This window comes from Mesoplodon mirus (assembly GCF_964341445.2).
Source record: "Mesoplodon mirus genome assembly, chromosome: 17".
Classification (NCBI taxonomy): domain Eukaryota; kingdom Metazoa; phylum Chordata; class Mammalia; order Artiodactyla; family Ziphiidae; genus Mesoplodon; species Mesoplodon mirus.
The window spans coordinates 344,064-369,607 of record NC_138993.1 but is presented as its reverse complement, the minus strand read 5'-3'; the positions used below and the strand labels follow the sequence as shown (position 1 = coordinate 369,607).

The 25,544-nt window shown below is 38.2% G+C and overlaps 1 protein-coding gene across 1 annotated transcript in view; it reads right to left on the bottom strand.

Annotated features, from left to right (window-relative positions):
* The window catches only part of RNF17 (ring finger protein 17), a gene marked incomplete at its 5' end in the record, with an annotated part of 115,303 nt that overhangs the window by 54,734 nt on the left and 35,025 nt on the right, over positions 1 to 25,544 (bottom strand). Inside the window, 5 exons of the mRNA XM_082602146.1 lie at positions 548 to 668; positions 1,872 to 1,987; positions 5,574 to 5,727; positions 23,228 to 23,369; positions 24,316 to 24,506. Of these exons, the coding sequence (XP_082458272.1) occupies positions 548 to 668; positions 1,872 to 1,987; positions 5,574 to 5,727; positions 23,228 to 23,369; positions 24,316 to 24,506 (724 nt within the window). The remainder of the gene's footprint in view (positions 1 to 547; positions 669 to 1,871; positions 1,988 to 5,573; positions 5,728 to 23,227; positions 23,370 to 24,315; positions 24,507 to 25,544) is intronic.

Sequence of the window (25,544 nt, the reverse complement as noted above, 5' to 3'; positions counted from 1 at the left end):
TGTGCCATTAAACTTGCTGGGTTACCAAACTGTGGGCTAGCGCTCAGCCTGTATATCTCAGACCCAAACTGTTCCAAAAAAGAAGCAACTTTTTTTCAAAATATGCCGAGAGCCTATACTTAAATTCCCTCAAGTAGAATGAAACAAAAACAAAAAAAACTATTTACCAGTTATGTCCCATCTCCCCTCGCTTTCCTGCAAATTATACCTTAGCATCCATCACTCCAAGATGAGGGACGGAGACCCAGGACAAAAGCAAAGAGAAACAAGAGAAGCTAACTCCTGGCTTTAGGGCTTTCAAAGGGCCATGCTGAGGGTGACTTGATCTTCAATGGAAATTTTTGCCTCATGTACTAATAATTTTAGGCTCTAGAGCCTGCAGAAGATATTATTCCATTGTCCCCAGTTCTCAATAAATGTTCTCTCTCACTACTCATACTGATGACACATTGAATTTATTATAAGATCTGACAAATGTTATATCATAATGTTAGTCTTATTTAAAATTATGATCATATAACAACAAATAAAAATGGAAATAGCTTACTAATGACTGAACATGTCATAAACTTATCTTGAGTCTTTTCTTGAAATTTTTCTTTAGCTTTTTTTGACCACTGCAGTGTCCCTTTACATGGTTCAATATAGGCCAGCTTACATTTAATTGCCTGTGTCAAACAAAATTGCACCATTAAGAAAGTAAACTTAATTTACAGTTATTTTAGAATTAAAATAAAGTGTTAAATGTGTACAAAACTAAACTTTGCATTTGAATTTAATACATATTTAGAAAACAAATAAAATGCCCAAAGATGTCTCTAACAGTACTTTTATAAATGCAAACAGTTGGAATCAACAGAGTATGGGATCAAGAGGTACAAGCTATTATGTATAAAATAAGCTACAAGGATATATTATACAGCACAGGGAATACGGTCAATATTTTACAATAACTATAAATGGAGTATAACTTTAAAAAGTCATGAATCACTATATTGTACACTTGCAACTTATATACTGTACATCAATTAAAAAAATAAAATCTGCAATAACCTATTAAAAAAAATCCAAACCAAAAATTAAAAAAACAACAAAAAAACAGAGTATTTTGTTGAGTGAATTATTGTATACTCAGACACTGGAATAATAAGCATCCACTGAAAGAATTATGATACATTGTTAAATGAAAAATCAGGTTATAGGACTATATATAGTCTAATCCCATAATTCTTAAAAACACAGAAGATGTATCTTAGAAGTATATATATCAAAAATATTGAATAATTCTGAGTGATTCCCCCCTCATTTTACTCATCTGTATTTTCAAATTTTTCCTGTATCATTTTACCCATTTTTAAATGAAAAATACTGCTTAATAACAATTCAAATACTAGGAGTATATGAATTAGGAAATAAACCTCCTTAAACTTATCTCTGGGGAGCAGGAGTCCAAGAGAAGGATAAGTTTTTTATTGATACTTATTCTTCCAGACTTCTCTCTTTCTCTGGCACACATTATATATACTTAAACATAAATGGGATCAAAGTAAAATCATTTCTGTAATCAGTTTTTTTCACATAATATATCATATTCTTACTACCTTATACAGATATTTCAAAAAAACACTAAAAGCTGCAGACCAGTACGTACTTATAAAAACACAAATATATACACGTTTATAATTAATGCTTATTTGCTAAGATACATATTTTTTAAACAGTAACTATAGCGACTCTTTTCTATAGCCCATGAATCAGAAATTATTTACAGAAAAAGTTAAAAGAACATTTCTAAGGTGAAAATAACTTCTAAAAATACTTTTATATTTGTGCTAATATTCTAACCCTATGATTTATAATAAGTAGATTACCTTCTCTGCAGGATTCAGAAACTCATCCTTTATTTTACGCATTTCTTTAAGTGTTATTTTTGCTGTATTGCCAAAATCCACATATTTAACTTCAACTTCACGATGTCCAGGCAATCCTTCAAAAATTATGAAATTGGAAATCACAAACTTGGAAAAAAAAGAATTATCTAGCAAAATTTAGACTGATCTACGATCAACTAGATTTGAACACTTTTATGTTCAACATACAAACAATATTTTTTAAATGTAAAAAATATTTCTAATATGTGAACTTCACAAAATCAACCATAATGCATAACTGTTCAGACTCGGTGAATGAGAAACCAACAATTTAAAGATATCTAAAGGACAAACAAAATCAGGATTATAAAATAGCCATCATATGCTAGGTGTTATGGCCTAAAAGTTAAGAATTAGGTTTGGAGTTACACACTTAAATGACATGTGACTCTGAGAAAGCTAATTAATATCTCTAAGATACTACCCTGAGCAAGTTACTTTTTCTCTGTAGGCCTCATTATTTCACCTGTAAAGTGGGTGTACCAATAGAATCAAATCTTATTAAGACTCTTTTTGAGGACTCACCTATTTAAAATACTCTGCAAAGAACCAAGCACAAAATAAGCACTTAATGTTTGTTAGTCAACATAGGTAATCAAACAAGGCAAAAGACTTAATGATCAAGACACAGGTTCATTCGTATACGAATGAATGAAAAATTATCTGGGGATATCGTGAAAAATGAGCAGGAAGAGACCTCTATGTGAAACTAGTTTTCGTATTTTAAAGGATACCAAAGAAACCTCTGGAAGGTTTGAACACATCGAAGTTTGAATAAAGATCTATCATAAAGTGACCTTTTTGTAAATACTCAGAATATGAAATACGACTGACTTTAGTCCCCTAAGCACACGTATGTACAATGCTACAAAACTTGTTTCCATTACTTTCAAATTTAAAAACTAATACAGGGCTCCCTTGGTGGCGCAGTGGTTGAGAGTCCGCCTGCCGATGCAGGGGACACGGGTTCGTGCCCCGGGCCGGGAAGATCCCACATGCCACGGAGCGGCTGGGCCCATGAGCCATGGCCGCTGAGCCTGCGCGTCCAGAGCCTGTGCTCCACAACGGGAAAGGCCACAACAGTGAGAGGCCCGAGTACCGCAAAAAAAAAAAAAAAAAAACAAAAACAAAAACTAATACAGTACATATAATTTCAAAATGGAAAAAGTTTGGGCATTCTCTGCCCCTTGTGAGAAGTGAAAGCAGATGGAACAACACTGGCACCGCTCAAGATGGCACTCAAGCAGCTCAGGTACCTGAGAAGACGTGTGTACTCTAAGAGTAAGGTAAAGAGGTGAGGGGACCTTGCCCTGTTTCCACAGGAATCCTCATGCAAGAAAGATAATCTCAAGTGTAACGACACCATTAGATTCTTACCATTCCTCAAGTCTCTGAATGCAGATGCGGTTTTAAACAAAAACAAACAAATGGATATGGGATGGGACTTAAAGAACAGTTTTCCCCAAATTATCAATCATGTGAGAGTAGAATCAGGAGACATGGAAGGTCTCAAAATTTCCCTTCCATTTATTCTCTCTGATGAAAATGCTCTACCAAAATATGGGAGTAAACCAAAAAGGTAAATGGGATCCAGAAAACAAGCAATCCAATTTAGGAAAACAAGTGAAATAAACTCCCAGAATAACAAGCCTAGGGGACAAGCAGTCTAATTGGAGCAGATAATAGGATGTTTTCACTGTTACGAAAAAAAAAAAAAATCAAACCAGCATTATCTGAAAAGTCTAATCATGTGGAAAATTGTTTTAAACTATTCGGAAAATGTAGCCATAGATTACTGGGTTGGCCAAAAAGTTCTTTCGGTTTTTAAAGTAAAAACAAAAGACACATTTTTCATTTTCACCAAGCACTTCATTGAACAACATAACATATTCACCCTTGTTGTTCCACTACCTTCTGCCATTTTTCAGGCAACTTCATAATTTGATCTTCCCAAAACTTTTTATCTTTTTGAGCAAAGAACTGTTCCAGGTGCCTTTTACAGTCTTCCAGGAGATGGAAATTTTTTCCATTAAGAGAATTTTGTGAAGACCGAAATAAATGGAAATCCGAAGGTGCAATGTCTGGTGAATACAGCGGATGAATCAGAACTTCCCAGCCAAGCTGTAACCGTTTTTGCCTGGTCATCAAAGAAACATGCGGTCTTGTATTATCCTGATGGAAGATTATGTGTTTTCTGTTGACTAATTCTGGACGCTTTTCGTCGAGTGCTGCTTTCAGTTGGTCTAATTGGGAGCAGTACTTGTTGGAATTAATCGTTTGGTTTTCCGGAAGGAGCTCATGATAGAGAACTCCCTTCCAATCCCACTATATACGCAACATCACCTTCTTTGGATGAAGACTGGCCTTTGGTGTGGTGGGTGGTGGTTCATTTCGCTTGCCCCACGATCTCTTCTGTTCCACATTACTGTACAGTATCCACTTTTCATCCTCTGTCACAATTTGTTTTAAAAATGGAATGTTTTTGTTACGTTTCAGTGGAGAATTGCATGCAGAAATACAGTCAAGAAGGTTTTTTTCGCTTAACTTATGTGGAACCCAAACATCAAAGTGATGAACATAACCAAGCTGGTGCAAATGATTTTCAACCCTTGATTTGGATGTCTTGAGTATGTCAGCTACTCAAAAGCATCTCCAGCATGGTATAACGTTGACTGTTCTCAATTAATGTCTCTATTTGATCGTTAACAACTTCAACTGGTCTACCTGACAGTGAAGCACTGTCCAGCGAGAAATCTCCAGCATGAAACTTCGCAAACCACTTTTGACACGTTCTATCAGTCACTGCACCTTCTCCATACACTGCACAAATCTTTTTTTGCGTTTCAGTTGCGTTTTTACCTTTCTTGAAATAATAAAGCATAGTATGCCGAAAATGTTGCTTTTTTCTCTTCCATCTTCAAAATTAAAATAGCTACACAAATTTCACCAATTTTGATAAGTTTTTTTTTAAATGCATGCTGATATGACAGCTGTCACAATACAATCTAACAAAATTGTTTCGAATGAACTTAAAGACAACTAAGTGCTATGAGAGCCATCTTACGGGAAAAACAAATAAACCTTTTGGCCAACCCAATAAAAGAAAATAAAGTGAAAAATTGATGCAACTGTTAACTCAGAATTAAAGTATACTTTATGGAGTAGCACTGAAAATACTTGCACAGAATAAGAATATAACTAAAAATTGTGATATATCGATAACTATGTGGGGGGAGAGAGGGGACAAAAGAGCTACAAGAGATCTAAAATTCATCTAACATAATTAATACCTAAGACCGAAGTACCTACGAAGTACTGCATATTATTTAGAAGAAACAACACAGATAAATGACAAAAAGTATTTGCCTTTTTGGAGGAGAGTGGAGTATGTGTCATTTACCACTATATAACTTTTTAAATAAGGCAAATGTTAGAAAACAAAAAAAAAATGGTGAAGTCCTAGTCAAATTGAATGAAATCTAAGGAGCCAGAGGTTCATCTATCAACACTATTGCTAGCTTTCTAAAGAGCAAAACTGTAAGATCAAATAATATCACTTCCATGATTTAATTTGTACTGACTCAAATGGTATCCATTTTTAAGCATAACACTTCCCTGAGGAAATAGTGTGCAATTTCCTACCAATAACTTTTGCTCGGTACCAAACTCCATCTTCAAATTTAGCTATACAGGCTTGATCTTGAACTGGACAGAGGATTTCCAGATTTTCTGCATCTTCATTTTTATAGAATTCCTTAATTGCCTTTAATAGAAATAAAAAATCCAGGCTCTCTGTCTAAGAAACAGAGTTAAAGCAGGGATCAAAGCACTGTAGTTTCATCGAAACTTAAAATTTAAGTTGCATGTTTACAGGCACTGCTCATAAAATTATGAAATATTAGAATTGAGTTAGATATAAACTGTCATGTAATTTATATCTGAAGTATTTTGTTACGGAAGTAGTATACAAAATTAGCATATATAAACATAACAAAATTTTTTAAAAATCACATTTTTTCCAGATATCTAAAATGTATATGCTTCTAGGTATTTCGTTTTTTTTTTTTTTTGGCTACACTGTGCAGCTTGCAGGATCTTAGCTGCCTGATCAGAGACTGAACCCAGGCCCACAGCAGTGAAAGCACTGAGTCCTAATCACTGGACCACCAGGGAACTCCCGCTCCTGGATCTTTTTCTAAGCACACTTTCCATACTTCTGTATGTACCAAAAATGAGACCATACCATACATATAATTCAATAATCTGCATTTTTCTAGCCATTCTCACTTTTTCTGCTTCAGTAAGTGTTCCTACTAGTACTTCCAGACCATATTAGATTTCCCAAACTGACCAAACCCAGTACCCAATCTAAGACTGCATGCTATATTTGGTTATCTCAGTAAGTCTTATAATTTAGTGTAGTGTTCTTTTTAAAATGACCCTGTCTTGCTAAAGACAGTGTGCTATTTTTCTGCAGAATGCCCCATCTTCTGGATTTATGTGGTTATGTTTTCATCCTGTTATTTATCTTGTTCCTCCATTGAGTAGGGCCTATCCCTGGAATTTCTCCCAAACTGAGAGTTATATCTACAAGTTTGATGGATTCAAGCCAAGCCTTTTGGCTAGAATACGTCAAGTTGCAACACATCAAGACACAATATTACTGACTCACTAATGATATGCTAAGATTCACCTACGGAAAGGGCTTGTGATTCTCATCCCTTCATTATACAGTTACGTCTTTCCCTTGTGGTCACCAGGTAATTCATGTAGTACTACTTTGGCATTGTATGAATGTCCAATTTCCCATCAGCCATCCATCTAATGGTTTTAATGTGAATTGATAAATCTTCTTTAAATCAATCATTTCAGTGAGTTTGTGAAATGACTGCATAATTGAATAGAGCTTTATCTTATTAAATGGGACTATTTGGTTACTTTAAAACATAGTTCCTGATGTTCTTATACTACTTAAAACACAGCTCCTAAAACAAAACCAAGGATAAATGTTTATTTTTTCCAAATACCAATTCTTAAGATGAAAAATATTTTAAAATCCATCTCAGGGCTTCCCTGGTGGCGCAGTGGTTGAGAGTCTGCCTGCCGATGCAGGGGACACGGGTTCGTGCCCCGGTCCAGGAAGATCCCACATGCCGCAGAGCAGCTAGGCCCGCGAGCCATGGCCACTGAGCCTGTGCGTCCGGAGCCTGTGCTCCACAGCGGGAGAGGCCACAGCAGTGAGAGGCCCGCATACAACAACAACAACAACAACAACAATCCATCTCAAATGGTCAAAAAATGAAGTTTTTCTGTTTTGTGGGTATAATAATGCAAGTGGAAAATTTCTGAATCTTTCGTTATTTCATATAAATTATTTTCACAACACTTTAAACCTTTTAAACCTTTCTTTTTTTTCCCCCAGTACATTGTTGTAATTGTTCTATTTTATTGTTGGTTATTATTGTTAATTCTTGCTGTGCCTAATTTATAAATTAAACTGTATCTTAGGTATACATGTACAGGAAAAAACATCATATATACAGGGTTCAGTACTGTCCACAGTTTCAGGCGTCCACTGGGAGTCTTGTATCCCCTGCAGACAAGGGGGGACTACTATATGTGATGGAGGAAATGGATGGAGGTCTGGATGCACAGACTGTAAACCTTTATTTCTAAGTAGGTATTACGCATATTCTTCCATTAACAGATCACCCAAATGGAACATTGGAAAATTCAACAGAGAAATGGCATCAGCAAAACAACAGACTCTGAAGCTCCAAGCTCTTGTTTCCCCATAGAAACACTGAAAAAATGAGAAACCATCGAACCAACTTTGTTAGAGCTCTGGGAAATACTTAAAGGCTTACAGCACCCAAGCAAACACCCAAGCAAGCTTTCAACATTCAAGGAAATCAACATAAACATTTGCTGAACACAAGCTAAAAGAACAGAGAGACTTCAGTGATCACATACTAGGAATAGCACTTATAAGAATAGTTTGAAAAAGTCTTAAAATAAACCAACTACTAGTCTTCAACAATTTTTAAAAATCCAGGATGTATGTGTGGGGTGATCTGATTTTCAGAGTTATATAACAGTCAATGCCCAATTTTCAACAAGAAATCAGAAGGCATACTAAGAAACAGGAAAACATGGCTCATTCCAAGGAACAAAATAAACAGACAGAAATCAGCCCTTAGGAAGCCCAGATAGTGGGTTTACCAGACAAAGACTTTAGAACAACTGTATTAAATATGCTCAAAGAGCTAAAGGAAAACATGGACAAAGAACCACAGAAAACCAGGAAAACAATAAAGGATCAAAATGAAAGTATCAACAAAGAGACAGTAATTATAAAAAGGAATCAAATTCTGGAGCTGAAAAGTACAATAACTGAAACAAAAAATACTCTGGAGGGGTTCAATAGCAGATTTGAGCAGGCATAAGAGTCAGTGAACTTCAATATAGGACAACTGAAATAGTGAGGAGCAGAAAGAAAAAAGAATTAAATGAACAGAGACCAAAGTATTTGTGAGATATCATTAATCACACCAATATATGTATTACGAGAGTCCCAGAAAGAGAAGAGAGAAAGGAGCAGAAAGAGTATTTGAAGAAATAATGACCAAAAACTTCCCAAATTTGATGAAATACACAAATCTACAAATCCAAGCAGTTCAATGTTATGGGTTGATTTATGTCTCCTCCAGAAAGATATGTTGGATTTGTAATCCCCAGAACCTCAAAACATGACCTTATTTGGAGATAGGGTATTTATCAAGTTAAAATGAGGTCGTTAAGGTGGGCCTTAATCCAATGTGATTTGTGTCCTTATTAAAAGGGGTAAATTTGGGCACAAAGACAGATACACAGGAGAATGCATGTAAAGATGAAGGCAGAAACTGGAGTGAGGCAGAAGCCACTGAACACCAAATTTTCCAGCTAACCACCAGAAGCTAGGGAAAAAGGCATGAAATAGATTCTCACTCACAACCTTCAGAAGGAACCAACACTACTAACAACTTGATCTCACACTTCTAGACTCCAGAATTGTGAGACAATAAATGTATGTTGTTTAAGCCACTTAACTTGTGGAACTTTCTCATGGCACCCCTAGGAAATGAATACAGATTTTGGAATGGGAAAGTAGGGTGCTGTTGTAATAAATACCTAACATATGGGAGAAACTTTGAAGTTGGGTAATGAATAGAAAGAAAAGGAAGAATTATGCGGTACTTGAATGAAAATAACCAGATTGCTTTGGAAAGATTACTGGCAGAAATATGGATGTTAAAGGTGCTTCTGGTGAGATTTCAGACAGAAATGAGGAATATGATACTGAAAACTGGAGGAAAGGCAATCCTTGTTACACAGTGGTAGAGAACTTGGCTGAATTATGTTCTGTTGGGTGAAAAGTTGAACTTGGATATTTAGCTGAGGAGATTGCTAAGCAAAGTGTCAAAGTGCCAGCCAGGTTTCTCCTTGTTGCTTATAATAAAATGTGAGAGGACAGACATAAATTGAAGAATAAATTGTTAAACAAAAAGGAAGCAGAATCTGAAGATTTACAAAATTCTCAGCCTATCTGTATTTCAAAAAATGAGAAAGCAAGCTCTGGAGAGAACACCAAGGGCATGGCTGGACAGTGTCTGCTCAAGAGATTATGGGTGTATGACTTGTGGATCTAATCATTCATCGCAGCAGAAAAAATGCCAGCGTGAACTCAAGGGGACAGAGGTGAGAGGAAATGAAGGGGGGCCGGTGGGCTTGTGGGATTCTATAGGCAGGAAGTGAGCTGACAGAGCTATTCAGTTATGAACGTATGTTTCAAGAAAAGGGAAGACTGATCCGGAAGGAGATTCAGAGGCTAGTGTGTCTGCAACTGCTACTCAGGCCCAGAGGGCACAGACCTGAGAGGCAGGGCTGGTTCCTCCTCTGTTCCAGGAATGGGGCCTCCTCCTGGGTTCCAGAGGGTTACGATAAATCCTCAATTCCAATGGGTAAGGTTGCTGCCATGACTAAGGGGTAGGGCCACCACCCTAGTGGGACTGGAGGACAGAGCATCCAGCCAATGAGGATTATTCTCAAGCCATAAGAATCTAATGGAATTTTCCCTGCTAGGTTTTAGACTTACTGTCTGGTCTCACAGATTCAGAGACAGAGAGGAGTTCTGCCTCAGCTTGAGTTAAAACAATTCTTACCTATACCTGATTCAGATAATCAGGGATTTAGTAATTTTATATGAGATTTTGGATTCAGATTTGATGCTAGAATGATTAAGATTTTTTGGAACGTTGGGATGGGGTTACTGCATGTGGGGAGGAAATTTTTTTTTTTTTTTTTTTTTTGCAGTACGTGGGCCTCTCACCGTTGCGGCCTCTCCTGTTGCAGAGCACAGGCTCCGGACACGCAGGCTCAGCGGCCATGGTTCACGGGCCCAGCCGCTCTGCGGCATGTGGGTTCTTCCCAGACCGGGGCGCGAACCCGTGTCCCCTGCATCGGCAGGCGGACTCTCAACCACTGCGCCACCAGGGAAGCCCGGGAGGAAATTTTTGATACAGCAGAAAGTGGACTGCTTATGGGTTGAATTGTGTTTTCTCCCCAAAATATGTTGAACTTCTAACCCCCTAGTACGTCAACATGTGTCCTTATTTGGAGATAGGGTTTTACCTTGATAGGTATTATCAAGTTAAAGTCTTAGGCTGGACCTATTTCAACATGACTGTTGCCTGTATTAAAAAACTGAGGAGACTTCCGGGGAAGATGGTGGAAGAGTAAGACGCGGAGATCACCTTCCTCCCCACAGATACACCAGAAATACAGCTACACGTGGAACAACTCCTACAGAACACCTATTGAACGCTGGCAGAAGACTTCAGACCTCCCAAAAGGCAAGAAACTCCCCACGTACCTGGGTAGGGCAAAGAGGAGAGATGCCCGCACAGAGGATCGGTGCCGATTGGCACTCACCAGCCCGAGAGGCTTTTCTGCTCGGCCGACGGGGCAGGCGGGGCTGGGAGCTGAGGCTCGGGCTTCAGTCAGAGCACAGGGAGAGGACTGGGGCTGGCGGCGTGAACACAGTCTGAAGGGGCTAATGCGCCACAGCTAGCCGGGAGGGAGTCCGGGAAAAAGTCTGGACCTGCCGAAGAGGCAAGAGACTTTTTCTTCCCTCTATGTTTCCTGGTGCGCGAGGAGAGGGGATTCAGAGCGCTGCTTAAAGGAGCTCCAGAGACAGGTGCGAGCCGCGGCTGAAAGTGCGGACCCCAGAGATGGGCGTGGGACGCTGGGGCTGCTGCTGCCGCCACCAAGAGGCCTGTGTGCGAGCGCAGGTCACTGTCCACGCCCCCCTTCCGGGGAGCCTGTGCAGCCCGTCACTGCCGGGGTCCCGGGATCCAGGGACGGCTTCCCCGGGAGAGCGCACGGCGCGCCTCGGGCTGCTGCTACGTCACGCTGGCCTCTGCCGCCGCAGGCTTGCCCCACACTCCATGCCCCTCCCTCACCCTGGCCTGAGTGAGCCAGAGTCCCAGAAGCAGCTGCTCCTTTAACCCTGTCCTGTCTGAGTGAAGAACAGACGCCCTCCAGCGACCTACATGGAGAGGCGGGGCCAAATCCAAAGCTGAGACCCGGGAGCTGTGAGAACAAAGAAGAGAAAGGGAAATCTCTCCCAGCAGCCTCAGAAGCAGTGGACTAAAGCTCCACAATCAACTTGATGTACCCTGCATCTGTGGAATACATGAATAGACAACGAATCATCCCAAATTGAGGAGCCAGGAGTCAGTGCTGTGCCTCTGAGGTGGGAGAGCCAACTTCAGGACACTGGTCCACAAGAGACCTCTCAGCTCCACATAATATCAAATGGTGAAAATCTTCCAGAGATCTCCATCTCAACGCCAGCACCCAGCTTCACTCAACGACCAGCAAGCTACAGTGCTGGACACCCTATGCCAAACAACTAGCAAGACAGGAACACAACACCACCCATTAGCAGAAAGGCTGCCTAAAATCATAAAAAGTCCACAGACACCCCAAAACACACCACCAGATGTGGACCTGCCCACCTGAAAGACAAGATCCAGCCTCATCCACCAGAACACAGGCACTAGTCCCCTCCACCAGGAAGCCTACACAACCCACTGAACCAACATTAGCCACTGGGGACAGACACCAAAAACAATGGGAACTATGAACCTGCAGCCTGCAAAAAGGAGACGCCAAACACAGTAAGATAAGCAAAATGAGAAGACAGAAAAACACACAGCAGGAGAAGGAGCAAGATAAAAACCCACCAGACCTAACAAATGAAGGGGAAATAGGCAGTCTACCTGAAAAAGAATTCAGAATAATGATAGTAAAGATGATCCAAAATCTTGGAAATAGAATAGACAAAATGCAAGAAACAGTTAACAAGGACCTAGAAGAACTGAAGAGGAATCAAGCAACGATTAGAAACACAATAAATGAAATTAAAAATACTCTAGATGGGATCAATAGTAGAATAACTGAGGCAGAAGAATGGATAAGTGACGTGGAAGATAAAATAGTGGAAATGACTGCTGCAGAGCAGAAGAAAGAAAAAAGAATGAAGAGAACTGAGGACAGTCTCAGAGACCTCTGGGACAACATTAAACGCACCAACATTCGAATTGTAGGGGTTCCAGAAGAAGAAGAGAAAAAGAAAGGGACTGAGAAAATATTTGAAGAGATTATAGTTGAAAACTTCCCTAATATGGGAAAGGAAATAGTTAATCAAGTCCAGGAAGCACAGAGAGTACCATACAGGATAAATCCAAGGAGAAACATGCCAAGACACATATTAATCAAACTGTCAAAAATTAAATGCAAGGAAAACACATTAAAAGCAGCAAGGGAAAAACAACAAATAACACACAAGGGAATCCCCATAAGGTTAACAGCTGATCTTTCAGCAGAAACTCTGCAAGCCAGAAGGGACTGGCAGGACATATTTAAAGTGATGAAGGAGAAAAACCTGCAACCAAGATTACTCTATCAAGCAAGGATCTCATTCAGATTTGATGGAGAAATTAAAACGTTTACAGACAAGCAAAAGCTGAGAGAGTTCAGCACCACCAAACCAGCTTTACAACAAATGCTAAAGGAACTTCTCTAGGCAAGAAACACAACAGAAGGAAAAGACCTACAATAATGAACCCAAAACAATTAAGAAAATGGGAATAGGAACATACATATCGATAATTACCTTAAATGTAAATGGACTAAATGCTCCCACCAAAAGACACAGATTGGCTGAATGGATACAAAAACAAGACCCATATATATACTGTCTACAAGAGACCCACTTCAGACCCAGAGACACATACAGACTGAAAGTAAGGGGATGGAAAAAGATATTCCATGCAAATGGAAACCAAAAGAAAGCTGGAGTAGCAATTCTCATATCAGACAAAATAGACTTTAAAATAAAGACTAGTAGAAGAGACAAAGAAGGACACTACAGAATGATCAAGGGATCGATCCAAGAAGAAGATATAACAATTGTAAATATTTATGCACCCAACATAGGAGCACCTCAATACATAAGGCAAATACTAACAGCCATAAAAGGGGAAATCGACAGTAACACATTCATAGTAGGGGACTTTAACACCCCACTTTCACCAATGGACAGATCATCCAAAATGAAAATAAATAAGGAAACACAAGCTTTAAATGATACATTAAACAAGATGGACTTAATTGATATTTATAGGACATTCCATCCAAAAACAACAGAATACACATTTTTCTCAAGTGCTCATGGAACATTCTCCAGGATAGATCATATCTTGGGTCACAAATTAAGCCTTGGTAAATTTAAGAAAACTGAAATTGTATCAAGTATCTTTTCCGACCACAATGCTATGAGACTAGATATCAATTACAGGAAAAGATCTGTAAAAAAACAAACACATGGAGGCTAAACAATACACTACTTAATAACGAAGTGATCACTGAAGAAATCAAAGAGGAAATCAAAAAATACCTAGAAACAAATGACAATGGAGACACGACGACCCAAAACCTATGGGATGCAGCAAAAGCAGTTCTAAGAGGGAAGTTTATAGCAATACAATCCCACCTTAAGAAACAGGAAACATCTCGAATAAACAACCTAACCTTGCACCTAAAGCAAACAGAGAAAGAAGAACAAAAACACCCCAAAGTTAGCAGAAGGAAAGAAATCATAAAAATCAGATCAGAAATAAATGAAAAAGAAATGAAGGAAACAATAGCAAAGATCAATAAAACTAAAAGCTGGTTCTTTGAGAAGATAAACAAAATTGATAAACCATTAGCCAGACTCATCAAGAAAAAAAGGGAGAAGACTCAAATCAATACAATTAGAAATGAAAAAGGACAAGTAACAACTGACACTGCAGAAATAAAAAAGATCATGAGAGATTACTACAAGCAACTCTATGCCAATAAAATGGACAACCTGGAAGAAATGGACAAATTCTTAGAAATGCACAACCTGCCAAGACTGAATCAGGAAGAAATAGAAAATATGAACAGACCAATCACAAGCACTGAAATTGAAAGTGTGATAAAAAATCTTCCAGCAAACAAAAGCCCAGGACCAGATGGCTTCACAGGCGAATTCTATCAAGCACTTAGAGAAGAGCTAACACCTATCCTTCTCAAACTCTTCCAAAATACAGCAGAGGGAGGAACACTCCCAAACTCATTCTACGAGGCCACCATCACCTTGATACCAAAACCAGACAAGGACGTCACAAAGAAAGAAAAGTACAGGCCAATATCACTGATGAACATAGATGCAAAAATCCTCAACAAAATACTAGCAAACAGAATCCAACAGCACATTAAAAGGATCATACACCATGATCAAGTGGGGTTTATTCCAGGAATGCAAGGATTCTTCAATATACGCAAATCAATCAACGTGATACACCATATTAACAAATTGAAGGAGAAAAACCACATGATCATCTCAATAGATGCAGAGAAAGCTTTCGACAAAATTCCACACCCATTTATGATAAAAACCCTGCAGAAAGTAGGCATAGAGGGAACTTTCCTCAACATAATAAAGGCCATATATGACAAACCCACAGCCAACATCGTCCTCAATGGTGAAAAACTGAAACCATTTCCACTAATATCAGGAACAAGACAAGGTTGCCCACTCTCACCACTCTTATTCAACATAGTTTTGGAAGTTTTAGCCACAGCAATCAGAGAAGAAAAGGAAATAAAAGGAATCCAAATCAGAAAAGAAGAAATAAAGCTGTCACTGTTTGCAGATGACATGATACTATACATAGAGAATCCTAAAGATGCTACCAGAAAACTACTAGAGCTAATCAATGAATTTGGTAAAGTAGCAGGACACAAAATTAATGCACAGAAATCTCTGGCATTCCTATATACTAATGATGAAAAATCTGAAAGTGAAATCAAGGAAACACTCCTTTTTGCAACAAAAAGAATAAAATATCTAGGAATAAACCTACCTAAGGAGGCAAAAGACCTATATGCAGAAAATTATAAGACACTGATGAAAGAAATTAAAGATGATACAAATAGAGGGAGAGATATACCATGTTCTTGGATTGGAAGAATCAACATTGTGAAAATGACTCTACTACCCAAAGCAATCTACAGATTCAATGCAATGCCTATCAAACTACCACTGGCATTTTTCACAGAGCTAGAACAAAAAATTTCACAATTTGTATGGAAACAGAAAAGACCCCGAATAGCCAAAGCAATCTTGAGAATGAAAAATGGAGCTGGAGGAATCAGGCTCCCTGACTTCAGACTATACTACAAAGCTACAGTAATCAAGACAGTATGGTACTGGCACAAAAACAGAAATACAGATTAATGGAACAGGATAGAAAGTCCAGAGATAAACCCACGCACATATGGTCACCTTATCTTTGATAAAGGAGGCAGGAATGTACAGTGGAGAAAGGACAGCCTTTTCAATAAGTGGTGCTGGGAAAACTGGACAGGGACATGTAAAAGTATGAGATTAGATCACTCCCTAACACCATACACAAAAATAAGCTCAAAATGGATTAAAGACCTAAATGTAAGGCCAGACACTATCAAACTCTTAGAGTAAAAACATAGGCAGAACACTCTATGACATAAATCACAGCAAGATCCTTTTTGACCCACCTCTTAGAGAAATGGAAATAAAGACAAAAATAAACACATGGGACCTAATGAAACTTAAAAGCTTTTGCACAGCAAAGGAAACCATAAACAAGACCAAAAGACAACCCTCAGAATGGGAGAAAATATTTGCAAATGAAGCAACTGACAAAGGATTAATCTCCAAAATTTATAAGCAGCTCATGCAGCTCAATAACAAAAAAACAAACAACCCAATCCAAAAATGGGCAGAAGACCTAAATAGACATTTCTCCACAGAAGATATACAGACTGCCAACAAACACATGAAAGGATGCTCAACATCTTTAATCATTAGAGAAATGCAAATCAAAACTACAATGAGATATCATCTCACACCAGTCAGAATGGCCATCATCAAAAAATCTAGAAACAATAAATGCTGGAGAGGGTGTGGAAAAAAGGGAACACTCTGGCACTGCTGGTGGGAATGTGAGTTGGTACAGCCACTATGGAGAACAGTATGGAGGTTCCTTAAAAAACTACAAATAGGGCCTCCCTGGTGGCGCAGTGGTTGAGAGTCCGCCTGCCGATGCAGGGGATACGGGTTCGTGCCCCGGTCTGGGAGGATCCCATATGCCGCGGAGCGGCTGGGCCCGTGAGCCATGGCCGCTGGGCCTGCGCATCCGGAGCCTGTGCTCCGCAACGGGAGAGGCCACAACAGTGAGAGGCCCGCATACCGCAAAAAGAAAAAAAAAAACTACAAATAGAACTACCATATGACCCAGCAATCCCACTACTGGGCATATACCCTGAGAAAACCATAATTCAAAAAGAGTCACGCACCACAATGTTCACTGCAGCTCTATTTACAATAGCCAGGACATGGAAGCTACCTAAGTGTCCATCGACAGATGAATGGGTAAAGCAGATGTGGCACATATATACAATGGAATATTACTCAGCCATAAAAAGAAATGAAATTGAGCTATTTGTAATGAGGTGGATAGACCTAGATTCTGTCATACAGAGTGAAGTCAGTCAGAAAGAGAAAGACAAATACCATATGCTAACACATATATATGGAATTTAAGAAGAAAAAAATGTCATGAAGAACCTAGGGGTAAGACAGGAATAAAGACACAGACCTACTAGAGAATGGACTTGAGGATATGGGGAGGGGGAAGGGTAAGGTGTGACAAAGCGAAAGAGAGACATGGACATATATACACTACCAAACATAAGGTAGATAGCTAGTGGGGAGCAGCCGCATAGCACAGGGACATCAGCTTGGTGCTTTGTGACCGCCTGGAGGGGTGGGATAGGGAGGGTGGGAGGGAGACGCAAGAGGGAGGGGATATGGGAACATATGTATAACTGATTCACTTTGTTATAAAGCAGAAACTAACACACCATTGTTAAGCAATTATACTCCAATAAAGATGTAAAAACAAAAAAAATTGAGACAGACAAGTACACAGAGAGAGTGCCATGTGAAGGAAGCAGAGACTGGGATGATGCAGCAGAAGCCAATGAGTGCTAAAGACTGCCGGCAAACCACCAAATCTAGGGGAGAGACATGGAACAGATCTTCCCTCCCAGACCGCAGAAGGAACCAACTCTGCCAACACCTTGATCTTAAACTTGCAGACTCCAGAACTGTGAGAAAATAAATTTCTGCTTTTTTAAACTACCTAGTATATGGCACTTTTTGCGTGGGGGGCTGGGAGTGGGCATGCCACACAGCTTGTGGGATCTTAGTTCCCTGACCACATATTGAACCTGGCCCCTGGCAGTGAAAGCACAGAGTCCTAACCACTGTACCGCCAGGCAATTCCCTGTGGCACTTCGTTATAGCTGCCCTAGAAAGTTACTATACTCAAAAAACGCAAAGTAGGATAAATTCAAAGAGAGACACATTAGATGCATGCTAAACAACTGTCAACAGCCAAAGACAAAGTGAGCTGTGAAAGCAGCAAGAGAGAAGTGACTTGTCATATATAAGGGATCATCAATAAGATTATCAGCTGACTTCTCATCAGAAATCCTGGAGGTCAGATAATAATATTTAAACTGAAAGAAAAAAGCATCAACTGAGAATCATAGATCCAGCAAAACTATCCTTCAAAAGACAGGGAGAAATAAGCTATTCACAGATAAACAAGAGGTGAGGAAGTTCACTAACACTAGACCTATCTTATAAACAATGCTAAAGGGAGTCATTCAGGAGGAAATGAAAGGTGCTAGAGTGTAACTGAGAGTCACATTAAAATGTAAAGGTCTGTGGTTAACATAAATACACGGACAAATATCAAAGCCAACATTATTAACTTTAGTTTGTAATTCCACTTTTATTTTCTACAGGATTTAAAAGACAAATGCATAAAAATAATTATAAATCTACATTACTGAGCATACAAGGTACAAAGGTTCATTTCTGAGATCAATAATATAAAAGGAGAATGGAGTTATACAGGAGTAGGGTTTTGTTCAATTAAAGTTGGTATCAATTCGTATTAGATTTCTGTAACTTTAGAATGTTATATGTAATCCCCATGGTAACAATAGATAAATATACAGATACACAAAAGGAAATAAGAAGGAAACCAAAACATGACACTACAGTATTTCCACGCCCATGTTCATTGCGGCATCATTCACAATAGTCAAGAGGTAGAAGCAAACCAAATGTCCATCAATGGATGAATGAATTAATAAAATGTGGTATATACATACAATGGAATATTAATCAGCCTTAAAGAAGTTAAGTCCTGTCACATGCTACAACATGGATGAGCCATGAGGGCATTATGCTAAGTGAAAAAAGCCAGTGCCAAAAGGACAAATACAGGTATCCCTGCTATCTGAAAGTAGAGTGTTCCTATGAAATCTTTTGTAAGCCAAAATGTAGTAAAGCAAATAAGCTCACTATTTTTGCTAAGACCAAAAATTCTCTTCAGATTTCTTTCAGTTAGTAAAAACAGATACTAATACAGGTCTTTCAGAAAAGTGAAGCTGATATAAGGCGAACTTCCGAAAAGCAGGGTAAAGCTGTACTGTATGATTCCACTTACATAAAGTATCTAAATAGCCAAATTCATAGAAAAAGAGAGTAGAATTGTAGTTGTCAGTGGTTGAGGGTAGAATGAAATACAGAGTTATTGTTCAAGGGGTACTGAGTTTCAGTTTTGCAAGATGAACAGATTCTAGAGATCTGTTGTACAACAATGTGAATATAGTGAACACTACTGAATGTACATCTTAAAGTGGTTAAGAGGGCAAATTTTGTATGTGAAGGACTGACAGCTTTTCTTCTAAGAACAGTAACAGGATAGGATGCATGCTTTTGCCACTGCTATTTAATATACTATTTTAAGTTCTAGCCAGAGTAATTAGGCAAAAAAAAAGATAGAAAAGCCAACCAAATTGACAAAGAGTAGGAAAATGATCTCTTTTTGCAGATGACATGATCTTACAGGTAGAAAACCCTAAGATGCCACAAAAATACTAGTAGGTCTAATAAATGAATTTGGCAAAGATGTAGGACACAAAATGAACACACAAAAAAATCAGATGGGGCTTCCCTGGTGGCACAGTGGTTGAGAGTCCACCTGCCGATGCAGGGGACATGGGTTCGTGTCCCGGTCCGGGAAGATCCAACATGCCGCGGAGCGGCTGGGCCCGTGAGCCATGGCCGCTGAGCCTGTGCGTCCGGAGCCTGTGCTCCGCAACGGGAGAGGCCACAGCAGTGAGAGGCCCGCGTACCGCAAAAAAAAAAAAAAAAAAATCAGATGCATTTCTACACACTAACAATGAACAGTCTGAAAAGGAAATCAAGAAAACAATTCATTTTACAATAGAATAAAAAGAATATACTCAGGAATAAACATAATCGAGGACGCCACAGACTTGTACACTTGTTGTACACTACACAACACTGCTGAAATTAATGAAGACAAACTAAAGATGCAAAGATCTCCCATGTTCATGAACTGAAAGATTTAATATTGTTAAGATGTCAGTACCCAAAGCAATCTATAATTCAAAGCCATCCCTATTAAAATCCCAACAATGTTTCATGTAGAATAGAAAAACCCATCTGAAAAGTCACATGGGATCTCAAGGGACCCTAAACTTCCAAAACAAACTTGAAAAAGAACAAAGTTGGAGAGCTCACACATCCTGATTTCAAAACTTGCTACAAAGCCACAGTAATTAAAACAGTGTGCTACTCAGCATTCAGACAAGGAATAAACGGTATCCAAATTGGAAGGGAAGAGGTAAAATTGTCACTATATGCAGATGACATGATACTATCCATAGAAAACCCTAAGGATGCCACACAAAAACTACTAGATCTGGGACTTCCCTGATGGCCCAGTGGGTAAGACTCCACACTCCCAACGCAGGGGGCCTTGGTTCAATCCCTGGTCAGGAAACTAGATCCCTCATGCGTGCTGCAACTAAGAGTCTGCATGCCACAACTAAGAATCTGCATGCTGCAACTGAGACCTGGTGCAGCCTAAATAAATAATATTAAAAAAAAAAGCTCTACTAGATCTAATAAATGAATTCAGCCAAGTAGCAGGATACAAGATTAACATTCAGAAATCAGTTGCATTTCTTTACACTAACAATGAAATAATATCAGAAAGGGAATGTAAAAAAAAATACCTTTTAAAATTGCACCAAAAAACCCACCTAGGAATAAACCTGACCAAGGAGCTGAAAGACTTATATGCTGAGAACTATAAAACATTAATAAAGGAAATTATAGAGGAATCAAAGAAATGGAAAGATATCCCATGCTCTTTGATTGGAATAATTAATACTGTTAAAATGGCAATACTACCCAAAGCAATCTACAGATTTAATGTGATCCCTATCAAATTACCCATGACAGTTTTCAGAGAACTAGAACAATAATCTAAAAACTTACATGGAAACATAAAAGACCCAGAACTGCCAAAGCAATCCTGAAGGAAAAAAACAAAGCAGGAGGCATAATTCTCCCAGATTTCAGACAATACTACAAAGCTACAGTAATCAAACCAGTGTGGTATTGGTACAAAAACAGATATATGGATCAATGGAACAGAACAGAGAACCCAGAAATAAACCCACACACCTACGATCAATTAATCTTCAAAAAGGAGGCAAGAACATAAAATGGGAAAAAGACAGTCTCTTTAGCAGTGGTGCTGGGAAAGTTGGACAGCTGCATGTAAATCAATGAAGTTAGAACACACCCTCACGCCATGCACAAAAATAAACTCAAAATGGCTTGAAGACTTTTACAAGACATAACACCATGAAACTCCTAGAAGAGAGCATAGGCAAAACATTCTCTGACATAAACTGTACCAATGTTTTCTTAGGTCAGTCTTCCAAGGCAATAGAAATAAAAACAAAAATAAACAAACAGGACCTAATGAAACTCACAAGCTTTTGCACAGCAAAGAAAACCATAAACAAAATGAAAAGACAACCTACAGTATGGGAGAAAATATTTCTAAATGATGCAACTGACAAGGGCTTAATCTCCAAAATATATAAACAGCTCATACAACTCAACAACAACCAAAAAAACCCAACTGAAAAATGGGCAGGAGACCTTAATAGATTTCTCCAAAGAAGACATACAGATGGTCAGTAGGCACATGAAAAGATGCTCCACATGACTAATTATTAGAGAAATGCAAATCAAAACTACAATGAGGTACCACCTCACACCAGTCAGAATGGCCACCATTAAAAAGTCTATAGCGAGGGCTTCCCTGGTGGCACAGTTGTTGGGAGTCTGCCTGCTGATGCAGGGGACGCAGGTTCGTGCCCCGGTCTGGGAGGGTCCCACATGCCGCGGAGCGGCTGGGCCTGTGGGTCTGGAGCCTGTGCTCCGCGGCAGGAGAGGCCACAACAGTGAGAGGCCCACATACCGCAAAAAAAAAAAAAAAAAAAGAACGTATATATGTATACAACTGAGTCCCTCTGCAGTGCAGCAGAGATTGGCACACTGTAAATCAACTACACTTCAAGTAAAAACAGAAAACGAGAACACCCAGTGTGCTGCTGCCATGAGAACGGACAGAGGGACCAATGGAATAGAGAGCCCAGAAATAAACAGTCACGTGTATGGTCAACTGAGTTTTGACAAGGGTGCCAAGACCATACAATGGAGAAAAGACCATCTTTTCAACAAACGGTGCTGGGAAAACTGGATATCCAAATGGGAAAGAATGAACCTTTCCCTTACACCATATATAAAAATCAGCTCAAAATAACTCAAAGACCTAAATGTAAGAGCTAAAACTATAAAACTCATAGAAGAAAACACAGGGGGGAAAAGCTTCACGATGTTAAGATTGGCAATGATTTCTTGGATATGACATCAAAATACAGGCAACAAAAGAAGAAGTAGATAAACTGGACTTTATCAATTAAAAACTTTTTGAAAGAATGCTATCAAGAGAGTGATAAGGTAAGCCACAGAATAAGAGAAAACATCTGAAAATGATATATCTGATAAAATATTAATATCCATCATGTATAAAGATCTCCTATAACCCAACAACAGCAAAATAAATAATCCAATTCAAAAATGGGCAATGGACTAGAATTAACTCATTCTAAGGGCCATAATGCTTTGTGTGACACATAAAGCATGGACACAGAGAGATCAATAAAGATGAACCTTAATGCTGGTAGCTATCTAAAACAAACCCATCAGTCATATATCCAAAATTTTCTATGAATGCCTTTAATCTGAATCTATTTTGGTATTCTAATTCAGAAAATTACCTAGGAATAAAAAGTAAATTCTCATACATTATCAGAAGCAGGTGTTATCATTTTATTTTGATTTGCCAGCTCTATGTGCTCTCCTGGTTTCTAGATTTCAGAAGGTAGCAAGAAACATTTACACATTAGGGATCCTTCATTTTCCTTCCCCTCCATACTTCACTAACTTGCATGATAAAGATTTCCTTCAATTTACTATGAATCACGTGAATTTCTTGTTTAAAAACAAGAAACTACTAAGCTACTAAGAAACTTATATTTACAGAAGGTTGATAGTGGTTTGCTCTAAACTCATACTGGGCACTCATTTCCATTACAAATTTCTACTTAAAATTTGAAAAAATCCTTTTCTCAAAGGACCACTATATACTTACCAACTGAAGATAGAAATCAGTAGGACTATTTATATGACAAACCATAACTGAAACATCTGTCATTTCCTTAGGCAAAACAGGTGGATGATAGTGTAGAGTCGCATTTTTTTCAGAGTGACTTCTTGCTAATTGAGACCTGAACCTAATTAAAAGCATAAGCAAGAGCCATTAAGTCTCTCTTCTCTCAGTGAATTGATCTGAAGAAAGGACTTACACACATACTGATTTATCTACCAAGAGTATTTTTCCAATTTCTCTCTTCTAACTTACAACATTTCTTAGTATTGTCTCCAATTATCAAACCAGGATAAATAAAAGGTCAAGTCTCAAAACTCAATAATTAACCTTCAAGTTTGTGCTGGAACATTTTTGAGTTGGGCCTGTATGTTCTACTCAAAGTTTCTACTCTTTTGGTTGACAATACCCAGCATCTATGGTGGCAATCAGAAAGGCCAGCTGAGGGGTTTCTGTGACCGCTTTCAGCTCCAATACTCGACTTAAGTTTTATTTTTCCAGAATGGAATCTACTTGGGTCACTTCCAGAGTCGTGTAATTGCTCAGGACAGAAAGTAGTATCTTCCATCATCTCTGTGGTTACTTAGTCATCTTACTTTGTTCATCAGAGATGAGAAAGGAAAGAAATTTAAGTATCTACTCTAGATTCATACGTTAAATATAGAGTGGTGATCATGATCTTATTCCAAAGGTTAGAAAATGTAAGAACTGTTAAACTGTAATTCTTGAAACCCTACTGAAGCTACTTGTAAAAGTCAGCAAGAGTATTAAAAAATGTTCCGTATCTACCAATCATTTCTATTTTGAGCTATCTTAATTTTTCTATTTCCTTAAATCAAATGATCTGAATGAAATTTTCACAGACAACTGTACTTAGAAAACTCTGACAGCAATATTTTTAACCTCTTCAAGTATGTTAGGATGTCCCTGGTGGTCTAGTGGTTAGGATTTGGTGCTCCCTCTTAGTGTATGTTACAGTTCACTTTAGAGCCCATATTTTTTAAAGGTAAAATCTGCTGTTCCAATTTATAGCTATAACCTTGAAATTATTTACATTTTAATAAGTTACCTACCTTGCTAGTTCCATAAAAATTAATGCATCTCTAAGAGACACAGGCATATCACTGCTTATTTTATTTGTTGGTGGCTTCTGCAGATCTACAATTAGCATACCATCTTCTTCTTTAAAAACTTTCATTAAAACAGCCTTCTTATTTACCATTTTCAAAAATTCTATTTTAGCTTCTTCTCCCCAGCCTTTAGTCTGTGGAAAAAGTAAAATTCCAATGTATTCAGTAATTATAATTAGCTCTAATGGTACAATGTTGTAGATTTAGCTTTGTAACAGCCAAAGTCTGCAAATTTGAACAAAGGCACTGAACCAACCATAGATATTTAGAAGCAGCTGGGTCCACAAACCCAAGGACAGTCTTTACGTATGCACAATGTACAGATCACACTTAGATTTTATAAACATGGTCTCAAGGTGACCATAAGCTATTGCACTTCAGGACTTGGTTTTATTTCTGAATATTAATATCAAGATGATAAATAAAAATTTAAAAATAAAACAAGTATTATATATGAATTTTCCACTTAAACGATGAAATCCAAAAGGTAATTTTGAAAGCATGATGGAAGCCATGTAATACATTAAAGATATTTACAATCATTACCAGGTAACTTAGTTTTTCCATTACTAGCAATATATGAGGTAAATGCTACTTAAACAATAAGGAAAAATACTTACCCATTGAAAAAAAATTTCTCACTGAACTTTGAAACTTTAAGTACTCATACCTAAAGTAAACTTCATGGGCCAAAACTACACATTCCTTAAAAATAAAACATCTTCTAAAGATTTTGTGAGTATAAAAGTAAAGCCCAATCAGAATAGAAAAGGCAAAAAAAAAGAGATAAAATTAAAGCCAAAATAATTTTCCCATTTTGAGGAAAATACCAGGGCTAATATGTTTATGTGTTTCCTTTTACTTTTTTATTCATTTGTTCATTCTTTAAAATATTTGCTGAATACCTACTACGTGCTCAGTGATTTGCTAAGTGCTGGATACAAAGATGAGCAAAGGTGCAGACTCCTGCTTTCAGACTTTATAATAATATAACTGCTTAACAAGTATCTTTACATACAATTTGTCTCATAGGAGTTTTAAATCTTTCTGGGGAATAAATATTCATTAATAATACAAAGCAGAATGCAATATAGGCTATAAGTAGTGAGCAAAGGGCCATGGAAATAGTGAAGAAATGAATGGAAACACATACCACATAATATTTAAAATTT